This window comes from Saccostrea echinata, unplaced genomic scaffold (genome assembly GCF_033153115.1).
Source record: "Saccostrea echinata isolate AGI-Se365-2 ecotype Australia unplaced genomic scaffold, CSIRO_AGI_Sech_v1 ptg000025l, whole genome shotgun sequence".
NCBI classification, from domain to species: domain Eukaryota; kingdom Metazoa; phylum Mollusca; class Bivalvia; order Ostreida; family Ostreidae; genus Saccostrea; species Saccostrea echinata.
In genome coordinates, this window is record NW_026889774.1 from 23,924,741 (window position 1) to 23,938,565 (window position 13,825).

The 13,825-nt window shown below is 33.1% G+C and overlaps 1 protein-coding gene across 1 annotated transcript; it reads left to right on the forward strand.

Moving 5' to 3' along the window:
• Window positions 1-741: 741 nt before the first annotated feature.
• On the forward strand, window positions 742-11,391 carry LOC133192749 (uncharacterized). Its single transcript, XM_061328762.1, has 6 exons — window positions 742-804; window positions 4,795-5,189; window positions 5,459-5,634; window positions 6,030-6,185; window positions 9,625-9,733; window positions 10,815-11,391. Exons 1-6 carry the CDS (start codon window positions 791-793, stop codon window positions 11,015-11,017), a joined length of 1,053 nt encoding a protein of 350 aa, XP_061184746.1. The 5' UTR covers window positions 742-790; the 3' UTR covers window positions 11,018-11,391.
• The last annotated feature ends 2,434 nt before the right edge of the window (window positions 11,392-13,825 follow it).

Consider the following 13,825-nt stretch of genomic DNA (forward strand, 5'->3'; position numbering starts at 1 on the left):
ATGAATAATTAATATTCTCCATTTGCAAGTTCATTATTTTCATCATTTTAAATAAGTAACAACCTGAGAATACGATAATATATGTTTAATATTCCATTCGGGTCCATTTGATTTCCATTCAGGTCCATTTGATTTCCATTTGGGTCCATTTGGTTTTCGATTTGGGTACATTTGGGTTCCATTTGGGTAAATCGATGCACCCCAATGGAGGGAAAAAACAAAAACAAGAAGTTGTCGGAAAACTGGATTTTTGAATGTGTAGGTGCTCTAAACTGTACGAATTTTCTATACTGACCTAACAGTTTTAAAAATTTGGAAACTTAGAGATAATTACTTTTTATAAGAATAGCGGTCTATTCCTGTGATTTTCTTTTATTGAAAAAAAAATACATGTAGGCCTATGTCGAAAAGTGAAAATACATTCTGTTCGGCATACAACGTTAAAGGTAAACAAACCTCAGAAGCTGATACTTGTTACAGAGCTTGTTTATTTATAAATAAAGGAGCTACCTGACCGCATGTAGAATGACAAACCAAAATGCTAAAATCTCATTCATGGCCTCAACTCGAATTTTCTCTATTCGTTCTACAATCGAACAGAGTAGGTTACATGTACATCCGCCTGCATACTAACTCGTTAGTGTAGCGAGTGTGTGAGCGGATCTAACATCTAATTTTCATTAGTCTAGATTGCTTGTTCTACAACACATCATACTTCAAATTTTCTCCTTCTATTTTCAGCTTTTTCCATGTGACAAGGAACGAGAGTATATAGGCTGTGGACTTGAAAATGCAAACTACAACGTATGAGAAAATAAGTACACAGTACTTAAAAATGTTCAATGTTTACATCAATTTCTTGAAATATGAACATCTATACTTAATCCATTGAAAGGGCTAATGATTGATAAACCCTAGTATTCCTGTTACTGATCAGTATAACATAGATAGAACGTTCTATCATTCAAATGATATTGTCCCAGTTTAACGATAGAATTCGTTCAGTGTATTGACAATGTAGCAAAATAATCACGGGCGATAACTCGTACTCTGTGCATTTTGTATGAACAATCCAAAGACTTCCGAATGTCAAGTGAACATGGTGTTAGATTTGAAGTGAGGAAAAAACGTTGAGAAAATGAGTTGAATTTTTGTATTTATATGGATTATTTTTTAGGTTAAAAGACAAATACCATCTCAAAAAGGTTTGTTATGATTAATTTGCTAGTTATTTTCAGTGCAACTCCTTTTGTATTCTTCAAAACCATTTTGGAGTGGATCCACTCCGATTTGTATGGTACGTATTCTAACTGTGGTGAGGGCTTGTCCCCAGACACAGTTAGATCATTCTAACTAATCAGTATATAATCTTTGTGTACACACCTGACAGAGTTGTGAAGTTACAAAGGGAAACGTGGGAGAGCCCACCTTCAATCTAATTAAAATTAGATGTTCCGAATCCGCTACTGCTTCTCAAACGTCTAACAACATCCCATTCGGGGTCACGTCAGAGAGACCTTTCTATTATGAATAAACATAAAAATTTGGGCCAATCAGATTCAAGCTTCTGTATACGGTTCCACAGCTACATCTTAACATTATTGATGCTCAGTAGACTGTCTTACGTTGAATTAAGTAATTTTGGTATAAATTGGATGTATGGTCCGCCAATCTGGCATTCTTACCTGAATAACACAAATGAAAATGCACACACTATATGTCTGTATATCGTACATCACATTTATATACAGCACGGTCTTTACCATGCATATTTTGTTTACTAGGAAACCCCTTGGGCGTTTAGTTTGGCAGTGAAAAAAAGAAACGCATCCGAACTATAAGCCAAGATTTCGGAGATGGCAATTTCATTGGGCAATCAAAAGGTCGCTCGTACGTGACCCCGAATGGGATGTTGTCAGATGTTTGAGAAGCGGTAGCGGATTCGGAACATCTAATTTTAATTAGATTGGCCCACCTTACACCCCCCCCCCCAAGTTTTGCAACTTGATTGTATTTTGAATGAAAAAGGCCCATTTTTACAATAATTATCAAAGCAGTCCTACTTTGATGACATCTTGGATTTTAGTTGTTGCTGCTTTTGCAGTTGTATTTTATATCTGAAAGTACCCTGATTATATTTATGATGATATCATCGCTGCGGTTCCAAAACCTCGTAAGTCAGAAAATGTGTAAAATGGTTTTTTTTTCCATTTTAGAATAAATAACTGAGTATCCATTTACTCTCAAAAAATCGTACTTCTATGCCAACCAGAAGTCTAAAAATTAGGCATGTGACAAAACCTCATATAATAATTGGTTACATGTTTTATTTCCAAAAGATGTATGTAAAAAAAAAAATACGCAAACAATCTAAACATGAGGACACAGATCATTGAAATTGAAGGTAAAGCGTATTTTATTACTTGACATAATAAGTTAAATGTCTAATTATGTATATACATGTACATATAATACGCTTCTTTTGATGATTTAACGATAAAAAAAGTATCAAAATGTATCATTGTGGAAAGCTTTCCTTGCCATATACATTCATATATTTATACATTTCCAGTCTTCATAAAATGATTAAAATCAAGGTAATGTCTCTGAAAAGTTTAAAAATACATGTATTTATTTTCAATGCTGTTATTATTGATTTAGATGTATTTCTAAGATTCTTTTTGAGATACGATGATTTATAATCAAATTCAGCATGAAATGTACGTATGAGATGTACAACAGTTTGAAAGTACTATTCTTGTTGTTGAAAAACTTTGTTTAATAATTAACAAATTAAAATCAAAGTAGTGAAATAGAAACATTTTCAACAGCTGAGGAGGGTTATTCCATTCAATAAACATCCTATTATGACAATTTTCCACACACATAAACTTATTATCTTACCTGGTGCATGTGAACTAAACTGTGTAGATTTTTGTCTTTTTTTATTTTTTCATGGGAAGAGATTACTACATGGATGTTTTCAATTTCTTACTTTTTAGCTCACCTCAACGAAGTCGTGATGAGCTTGTGCTATACCCCCGGCGTCGGCGTTAGCGTCGGCGTCCCGGTTAAAGTTTTAGGAGCAAGTCCATTGTCAAGTAACTATAAGCCCTACCTGAACCAAACTTGCATGGATGATGCATCTAGGGATGGACACTAGCACACTTGCTTCGGATGCTGGATCCAACCTAGATTTTCCAGATGAGTGACCAGGTTAAAGTTTTTGGAGCAGGTCCATTCCCAAGTAACTATAAGCCCTACCTGGACCACACTTGCTTCGGATGCTGGATCTGACCTAGATTTTCCAGATGAGTGACCAGGTTAAAGTTTTTGGAGCAGGTTCATACCCAAGTGACTATTAGCCCTACCTGGACCAAACTTGCATGGATGATGCATCTAGGGATGGACACTACCACACTTGCTTCGGATGCTGGATCTGACCTAGATTTTCCAGTTGAGTGACCAGGGTAAAGTTTTTGGAGCAGGTCCATTCCCAAGTAATTATAAGCCCTACCTGGACCAAACTTGCATGGATGATGCATCTAGGGATGGGCACTACCACACTTGCTTTGGATGCTGGATCTAACCTAGATTTTCCAGACGAGTGACCAGGGTAAAGTTTTTGGAGCAGGTCCATTCCCAAGTAACTATAAGCCCTACCTTGAGCAAACTTGCATGGATGATGCATCTAGAGATGTACGATAACCAACCTGGTTGGATGCTGGATTCAACCTAGATTTTCCACATAGTGAATTTTAGCCATATTTTAACCAAATTAGCATGGATGATGTAGCTAGGGATGGTCACTTCAAGACTTGCTTTGGATTCTGAATCTGACCTACATTTTCCAAATGAGTGACCAGGATAATTTTTTTGGAGTAGCTATATAACATTATGGCCTGTTATGATTTAACATGCATAGATGGTGCATCTAAGGATGAAAACTTCCAGACTTACTTTGGATGTTGGAACTGATCAAAATTTTCTTGATTAGTAAACAGGATAAACGTTTTTTGAACAGGTCTATTTCCAAGTAACTATAAGTCATACTTAAACCAAACATGCATGGATATTGATCTTGGGATATATACTAACTAAAAAAAAAATATGATGTGAAATTTGCCTTACTTAAAGATAACGTTTGTTGAGGTGAGCTTCGTAATCTTTGGTTACCTATGTTTCAGAATACAAAACATTTGATTTTTAATGCTGTGGATCTATAATATTGAATTTTGTCAATAAGTGTTTCGTAAACTCTTAATTTTACAAGATATTACAAGTGTTGTTGTATGACTTGGTTATGCTGACAAAGGAAGGAAGGGTGCAAAACAGAAAACACAATAAAAGCATAATGTGTTCAAATGAAGTCATTTTAAAAGATTAATAGATCACTAAAAGCAATATTAAACAATTTTAGGACAAATTGACTTGGTATGTGTTTATATTAATTAAAATGTGAAATTGGCAATAGCAAAAGTTGTAAGTACCAAAAATTTACCATAATTCTTGAGACAGAGAAATGTAGGTCAGCTCTACTCTACATTTGATGCAGTAGCATCTATTGTTGACTATCATATCAATTGCTGACTATCATATCAAGTACGATGCTAATAGCATCTGTTTGTGTGAAGGAAATTGATAGATCTGAAAAAATACTTAAATAAAAACATTTTTGTTTCTCCAGAAAAGTGTCAAATTTTGACATAGGATACCGGTAATTTGGAACCGCAGTGACGATATGATGTGTATGCATTGTAATGCCATTTCAACAGGTTTCATTTATTTTAACAGTGTTGCAACATCAGTCATCCTTACTTACATTATCATACATGTGGATGATTATATCTGGAACACGGGACACAACTCAAAAGTGACGATTGTTATGTCAGATATCAACAAATCCATGATGGAAAACTATAACAAAAGTTTAAAAGATATCTCAGAAAAATGTGAAATAAACTTCCATATAACAGAAGAAAAAATGAGCAAATTTGACATAAGCTACAACTCTGAAAGTAAAAAACTACAGAATAACTATGAAAAATGTATGGAAAAGTATAACAGATGCGAAATGGTTGTGAATAAAACACTAGTGGAATCAGCCAAACAAATAGACAAAACCATGAAGGATTTAGAAACCGTCAAGATAAAACAGGAATATGACAGAAAAACACAGTTAGATCCAGGTATGACATCCCAAATTAATACATGTGTAAAGGTTTAGGTCTATATAAAAGCAAGGACCTAAAATTATAAGGTCTTACAATCAATAACTGTACTCATTATTCAATCCTGATTAATTGCTTTGATTGACATACAGATCTAGATTTAAAGAAATTGGGTAAATGCATTTTGTCAGGTATATTCAATTTATGGTATTAATCTGATGTATTAAAATGTACATGTATTTTGTACCATTACTTCACAAAGTTCTTAAATATCCACCTACATTCAGAATTGATGCTGCTGTCCGTGTTTTTGCTGGGGATAGGAGAATTTGTGGTGTTCATGCTCCTCTTGAATGCACTAAAAAAACTAAATGCACTAAAAGGACAATCAAGATCTGCAGAAATGACACAGAATTTAAATGCAATAACACCTCGAACAAACTGGTTCAGAACAAATGGAAAGGTGGGTTACATGTGAAATATTGCAAGTGAAAAGTGAAAAATTTTAATGATCTTTATTGTGAAATCAGTATATAATTTGTTTTATCGGATATTGTTTTATCCTGTACTGAGTTTTAATTTTGGTGCTTAATTAATCTGGCTTTGAATTTAATGAATTTTCTTTCTGACATTTCTGAGAAATTGTATTTCAAAAAAAAAGAAATAAATGAATAAATAAATAAATAAATCACTATGATTTTCCTGCTATAAAAAAAATTGTCAGTAAAAATAATATTTTAAAATACACATGTATTATTTATTTATCAGAATATGAACACACTTTGACTTTTAATGATTTTTAAAAGGCTCTTTATACATGTATTTATGATTTGATAAATTTTATTTTCAATCTTGAAGGATTCCTTTGAGCTAGAAAGATCTGTTGCCATTGTCAGTTTCAATGACAATCGACACACAGAACATCAAAATTTAATGAAGGACATTACAGCAAACATTGAAACTCAGTCTCTGTGTATCACTAAAGAGGATCAGGCATTACAAATCAAATCAAAGGTTTGTGGAAAAAAGAATTTTATCAATTTGAAAGGTAAAGTAAAAGTAAGTAAACTTGTATATTAAAAAGATAGCACACATTACCACTGCTGTGGTTGCTTCAGCACTTTTCATGTTTATATCTATGGTAATACAGTGAAACCTTGTTATCTCGAACTTGAAGGAACTGAAGAAATACTTCGAGATAACTGAGGATTCAAGATATCCAAGGTAAAATACTTAAGGAATAAGCAGTTGAGACTTCAAAATTGCCTTGACATATCCATGGTATTCGAGATATCACATATCTGCGTTTGAGATACCGAAGTTCAACTGTACTTTCACAGAATCATACAATAAATAATTTTTTTTATTTGTTCTGCCACTTGATGATGAAAGTTCTTAATATACATGTAGGATTTTAATTAAACTAGTTACTGGTTCTATTTATAGTATAATTATAGTGTCTCCAACTCATCATGCTCATTTGCCCTTTTTATAAACATAAGTAGTTTTTGGGTTTTTTCTCTCTGTATGCAGGTAATATGGTACATGTTGTGTTTGAAATGTAATTTTTTGAAAAGAAACAGTTAAAATGAATCAGCAATTGCTGTTTTTTCAGATACTTTGTGTATTATTAGCTCACCTGAGCCGAAGGCTCAAGTGAGCTTTTCTGATCACATTTTGTCTGTAGTCCGTCTGTTCGTCTGTCCGTCTGTAAACTTTTCACATTTTCAACTTCTTCTCCAGAACCACTGGGCCAATTTCAACCAAACTTGCCACAAAGTATCCTTGGGTAAAGGGGATTCAAGTTTGTTCAAATGAAGGGCCACGCCTTCTTCCAAGGGAGATAATTAAGAATTCGTGAAAAATTAATGGCATCATTATAAAATCTTCTCAAAGAACCACTGTGCTTGAAAATATGAAACTTATGTGGAAGCATCCTCAGGTAGTGTAGATTCAAGTTTGTTCAAATCATGACCCCCGGGGGTCGGGTGGGGCCACAAAGGGCGATCAAAGTTTTACATAGGAATATATAGGAAAAATCTTTAAAAATCTTCTTCTCAAGAACAGCAAAGCCATGATTGGTCATATTTACATGGAAGCATCCTCAGATAGTGTAGATTCAAATTTTTTCAAATCATGACCCCCGGGGGTCAGGTGGGGCCACAATGGGCGATCAAAGTTTTACATAGGAACACATAGTAAAAATCTTTAAAAAAAACTATTTCTTAAGAATAGAAAAGCCATGATTGGTCATATTTATATGGAAGCATTCTTACAGGGATTTATCAGCCTATTTTGGGAAACACCATTTTTGGGGAATTGGGAAAAAATTATCAGCTAATTGATGAAATTGGGAAAAATTTTAAATGTTGCTTAAATCAAGTATTCAGGTGTAATTCATTTAACATTTCAGCATGAACTCAAATTTGAGCAACCTAGCTAACAGACAATTTAATATGATCAAACTTCACCATACAAGATCAATTATTAATAATAGCTAGACTAATAAAAGTAAAATTGACTTCAGTGAGTATAAAATATTTACCTATACAAATTAGGGTAGTACATGTGTGTATGAGATTCCAATTTAGGTCATTATAGAATCTGTTTCTAGAGATTATAAACCTCCTGCAAAACATTTTCTCAAAGTTCTCTTTTAACATGTATTAACTGAAAATATGTTTTTCTATCTGAAAAAAATGCCTACAGTCCTTACCATTCACTCATAGATCAATTGAGTAGGTGGAAATAATTTAATTAATCTATACAATTACACAAATCACCATTTTCAGAAAAACAGAGGAAATTCGGATTAAAAGTTGGCGATGTTTTATAGTGTTTTTAAACGTGTTATGACTGTAGGTTTGCTATATGAGTTAAACAGATGAAAATTACAGATAATCTGACAATTTTACCATGTGTTTTTTCAAGATAATTAGATATAAAAGCATTGTTCACCAATTGGGAAAAAATACAGCCAAATTGGGAAAATCTGAACTCATTTTCAATTGGGAATGGGGCCGAATTTCGGCCCCTGAGAAGGCACTGATAAATCCCTGTCTTAGATAGTGTACATTCAAGTTTGTTCAAACATGACCCCTGGGGGTCGAGTGGGGCCACAATGGGTGATCAAAGTTTTACATAGGAATACATAGGTTAAATCTTTTAAAATCTTCTTCTCAGGAACAGCAAAGCCATGATTGGTCATATTTAAATGGAAGCATCTTCAGATAATGTAGATTCAAGTAGATTCAAATTTGTTCAATTCATGACCGACCCCCCCCCCCCCCCCCCCCCCCCCCCCGAACCACTTTTATATTTAAACTTTTCAACCTTTCAAGACTGAACTGATTTCTGCTTTTTCCTAGCCATAGTGCTCAGGTGAGCGATGTGGCCCCTGGGCCTCTTGTATTTTACATAATGTATCAAAGTATCATGTAGATCTGAATCAATGAATCAATATATCAAAACATATCAATTTTCAAGTGTGTATTGTATGTATCAAAGCATTAACTTCCAATATGTCAGACAGTTTTTCTTTTAATTCTGGGTAAAAGTTGAAAATTTCATCCATCAAAGATTTGTTTTGAGTATGTGTTCTGAAAACTGGCCAATAATGAAATACCCATGAATCAGACTGCACCACTTAAATGATTCACAGATTGCATTGCATAATACATGTCAGACCACTGTACTTCAGCACATTGATTTTACAAATGTTGTGAATTTGAATTTGAAGTGTATTTGCATGTTTGTAATGACAATAAGGCAAGAACTACAAAATGATTATTACAACACTCAGTTCTGCATGAAATGATTGCAAGACTTTTTTGACAGAATTTATATGAGATTTGATTCCACCTCATTGCATCAGGTACATATGCCCTCTAGAAATCAAAGGATCTGTCTGACTATCTGTCTGTATGTCAACACATTTATGTGATGCAAAATCTTGAGTACCTTTCCTTGATTATCTTTCAACAAACAGACTTCATTCATGTACCTACTACACAAAGAATTCCAGTGAACATTTTACGTACACAGGTGAACAATGGCAAGATACCCATAGATTTTGAAATGTTTATTCAAAGGAAACAGTCAACATGGTCTTCTCTCACATGAACACACTTTATTTGTGAAACAAAATAATTGGATCTGTTTCATGTAGAATTTTTATTCACAATTAAAAGAGGCCCCTATAGATTCTGAGGCTACTTGTTCAGAGGTCAGTAGTCAACATTATTTTAAAAGCACACTGAGGACTGCAGTATGATTGTTGGTCTTATAACAAGGATCACAATGTATTTTCACCAAAGTAGTTTTCTTATTTTTATTTTTCACCCTTTGATTTTGTTTCTCTCAGTGCAGCAGTATAATTTTTATAAGATTATAGATTTAAGTTAATGTTATTATGATCTGGAATTAAACTTGTTTGATTTCTAACTCTCTTTAGGTGTCAGTGTTATTTGTGGAGAGAAATGACCGTCACATAATTTTAGAATCGGAACATGAAGTTGGTGACCTTAAAGTGAGTTGTGTTAGACACATCATAAAAAAAGGAGGTAGGTTAACAAAAACTGACTCACATCTGATCATATTAATAAGGACATAAACCAATGAAAATTAATCTTTCATCTTATCATCAAATGCTGGTTGTAAATGTCATCATTTCTGTACATTGTGCATATTCACTGTCTTTATGTTAATTGGAAAATCAGAAGCATACCAAGAATGATAAATCATATTGAGATCAAAATAACTAAACATGTGGTGCATCTTGAAAGGAAGGAATGTTACAAACCAAAAGCACTAGGTCATGTTGACCTCATTTTAGAATTCAGAGTCTCGGCAGAGTCGTGTTATGTCCAAATAATATCTTGCACTCTGTAACAAGTAGAATTATCCAACCTTGTCAGTTGACATTTGTTAAGAAAGTTGCCATATCAAAATACACTCGTCACTCTGACTTCATTTAAAATATCAAAGTGGGGTATGTGCATAATGATTCAAGACCCAAAAGTACTATTAGATTATTGCTCTTATTTCTGATGGGCAAATTATTTTCCCTTTTAAAATATGCACTTTAATCTCCCTCTTTATGATTTTTTTTTTTTTGACAGTTAAGGTCAGACGACATGTTCCTCTGTAATATGTAATTTTTTCCAAGAATTTGTCATTGAAGTATTGCTACTTTAACAAGTTTCCTCACAAAAAAATTAAGGTACCTTACCAGGCATTTGTGCATGTTGTACAAGATACCAGAGGATGCTATTTACTATACGTGTATAATCCTATTGAAAATCACTACATTGCCAATACATGTATCCCAATTTTTTTGGTGTCTTTATCATTTAGGCATTTTGAAAACAGTTTGAAAGTCACAAAACAATGATAATTTATATCATTAATTTCCTGATGTAAAACAGATATGCAAGCTACGTGTCATCAGACCTTAATAGAATTAAGGGACTCAAGTATTTTTTTCTATTTAGTTGTAAAGATTACCATTATGTCTGTCTGTATCACAGAACATTTATCTTTACAGATTCTGTAGTATTTATAACTTTACTATTTTAATAATACATGTACTGGTACTTCATTGAACAAATTGGATTATTTACTATCTTTTGTAATCTTTGACAGGTAAAGTGATCATCGTCTATTGTGGACACAAAGAGTCAGAAGACATGGGAGATAACCTGTGTAGTGAAAAGTTAACATCTGCAAACAGACATGAAGAACTGAGATCATTGAAAAATGAAGGTTGTTTCCTCAGTATTTACAAAGCCTTCTCTAACAAACAAAAGGAGCATTTAAAAGCTAAACTGAAGAAATATTTAGGATAGATTTTACAGTGTAGTTAGGCAGAAATGAGAATTTTTACATGCCTAATTTGGAACTTTTCTGTTAGAAAGAATTTTGTATCTTTCAAAATTTTTTAATGATAGAGTGTTTTACATTATGAAATAAATGTGACAGGAAAAAGACTAGGTGTAAAACAAGAATTGTGTGTATGGTCAATTGAAAGATAGAATTTTCAAGATTTTTGAAACATTGAATTTTTTAAGATTGCTTCCCTTATTTTTAATTTTGTTACCTATATTCTCATCAATCACTGTTCAGTTTGTGCCATATGGGATTTGTATTTTGATGGGGTTTTTTTTCCAGCCTTCTTCCTTGAAATGGTTGAATACATAGCAATAAAACAAAAGTAAAGCAACCTTCAAACATTGTTTATTCTTGGACAAGCAAGTGATAAGTCATAAAATGAAGATTCATGGTAAAGGAATCAGGGTCCTGTTTTGTGAAAACTTATGACTATAAAGACCAAAATGTAATTTTGGGAATAACTTTCTTTCTTTTACATTAATTTTAAAATGGTTTTGGTTTTTAAAAAAACATCTCGTATTTGTGCACGCTTTTTTTTCGGAATCGTCTATTTTGGAAGATTTTTATACAATCAACTTAAGTTTTTGGTCTTAATCATAAGTTCTTTTGTAAAACAAAACCAGACCCTTAGGAGGACAAAGTGGTCCTGTATTGCATGCCTTTAAAATTTGCTTTATTTCTTGGACCTCTTGTTTTTTTTATTCTTGGACTTCTTGCAAGCTGATACTAGCATGTAAATATACAATGAACAATGATCTTTCTATCAAAATTGTAAAAGCTAGATGTAACCCCCCCCCCCCCCTTTTTTCTGAGTTCAGACCCTGAAAGCTCTAAGTTGTCATAGGTATCTAGAGCTCAAGTAAAAATTTGCTGCCAATAGAAAGAATGAACATCTTAAAGCCATGGTCTTATATATGAGAATGGTATCTTCTTTCATTACAATGAAAAATCTAATGGCTCAAATCAAAACAACAAGGAGCAAATTCAGAGCAACAAGGAGCAAAATCAAAGCAACCAGGAGCATTTCATTTCATGTTGCAATGCCGTAGAACGCTGGGGGGGGGGCTTTTTTCTGAGTATAGACTTTTGCTGGTAAATTTTCCTTTCACGCTAGTCCCCCCTTCCCCATCACACACACTTTTACATTTTTCGTCGCTCTAAGGTCAAACTGGCAAAATCCATGATTTGGACAGTTGAGGAGGATTTTTTTTCTTCCCTTTTTTGTCAATTTTTTTGCGGGAGGTTGCCCCCCCTCCCCCACTGTTGAAACCTGTTGAAATACAATTAATGTAGATGGATTGACTTGGTAAAATAATTAGAATACATCAAGTTTTATATTTAATTTAGTTTTTCTTTAAAAATTCAGTGAATTGTTTCACTGGTTACTCAAAATGAAATACTTAATGCGTTTGAAATGTTATAATGTTACCATGAGTAGAATATATATGGGAAAAGGTATTTCAAAATTGAATTCGATACTTTCTCTACAGTTTCTCTGATATTAGATACTAATGCACTACAATGTGAAATAACAATAAGATTATTATATGTCTTTTTATTTTCTTCAGTAAAGGTGTTTCAACAATTAATGAGAATAGAGCAAAAAGGAAAAAAAATCAAAAAACCTTACAAAATATTCTAACATGTTGTAAGTGTTGTCACTTTCTAGAGGAAATTTATATTTAAATAGAATAGTTAAATATAAAATACCTGGGGTCCGTTTTACAAAAAGATCTTACGACTAATGCTCAAAACTTTAGTTGCTTGTAAAATCTTACAAAACTTATGTTTCTGTTAAAAATTGTTTGCGTAAAAATATTTCTAAATTCTTTTCAAAAAGATTAAAACCATTTTCAAAGTAACGCAAAAAGAAAAGTTATTTGAATAATAACATTTTGATCTTAGTCGTAAGTTCTTTAGTAAAACGGAGCCCTGGTTACTGTCTTGAAATATAAGCAATATTTGGGCAAGGGTAAGAAAACGAGATAGAGGGCGAGGCTTGCCGAGTCCTCTTTGCGTTTCCGACCCGAGACCGAATATTGCCACGTTTTTGAAGACGCACGAGGATATATATTTCGGCATTGACCAAATATAGCCTTGGTTTATTCGGTCAAGCAGTGGTTGCAGGATGAATAAAACCAGCAGAATCCTAAAAACAGTTTCAATCGATAGAGTTATAATTAATCTTATCAGAGATAAATTTACATACTAGTATGTTATTTATTGCATGTGTTAATTTTTGTGTCATTTATATTTAAGATATTATAAAGTTTACCAAATAAAGAAATAATTGTACCTGTGTCAATTTTTCAGCTCTCTCTCTCTCTCTCTCTCTCTCGTACTTTATAGATATTGAATAAAATAATTAAGGTTTAAACCAAATAAAAAAATTAAGAGTTTGCCTCTCAGCAAAAGGAATAAAATACGAAGTATTGCATGTAAGGCATCCTGAAATACTAAAGCGGCTGTATTCTGTCTTATAAAGTTTAAATTATAAGGTATGATTTTTTTCAGTTCTACCTTTGTCAACAACTTTCAGCCCCCCCCCTCCCCCTCTCTCTCTTTTTCATTTACTTTTTAGATATTGAATAAAGTAAGGTTCAGAGTAAAACTTAAAACTTAAGAGAAGAGTTTGTCTAACAGCAAAAGAAAGGATGTTGATTTTTCGATGTGTTGTAAAGCATCCTAGCCGTATATTATCAGAATTTAAAAAAAAGCTACCCTTTCGCGCTCCCCCTTCTATAATAACTACTCCCCTCACCCTC

Bases quoted from the DNA above. Each gene is read 5' to 3' on its own strand.
- LOC133192749 (XM_061328762.1), top strand. The intron at 5,190-5,458 runs GTATGACATCCC...ACCTACATTCAG, and splicing joins AAAAACACAGTTAGATCCAG to AATTGATGCTGCTGTCCGTG. The intron at 6,186-9,624 runs GTTTGTGGAAAA...AACTCTCTTTAG, and splicing joins CATTACAAATCAAATCAAAG to GTGTCAGTGTTATTTGTGGA.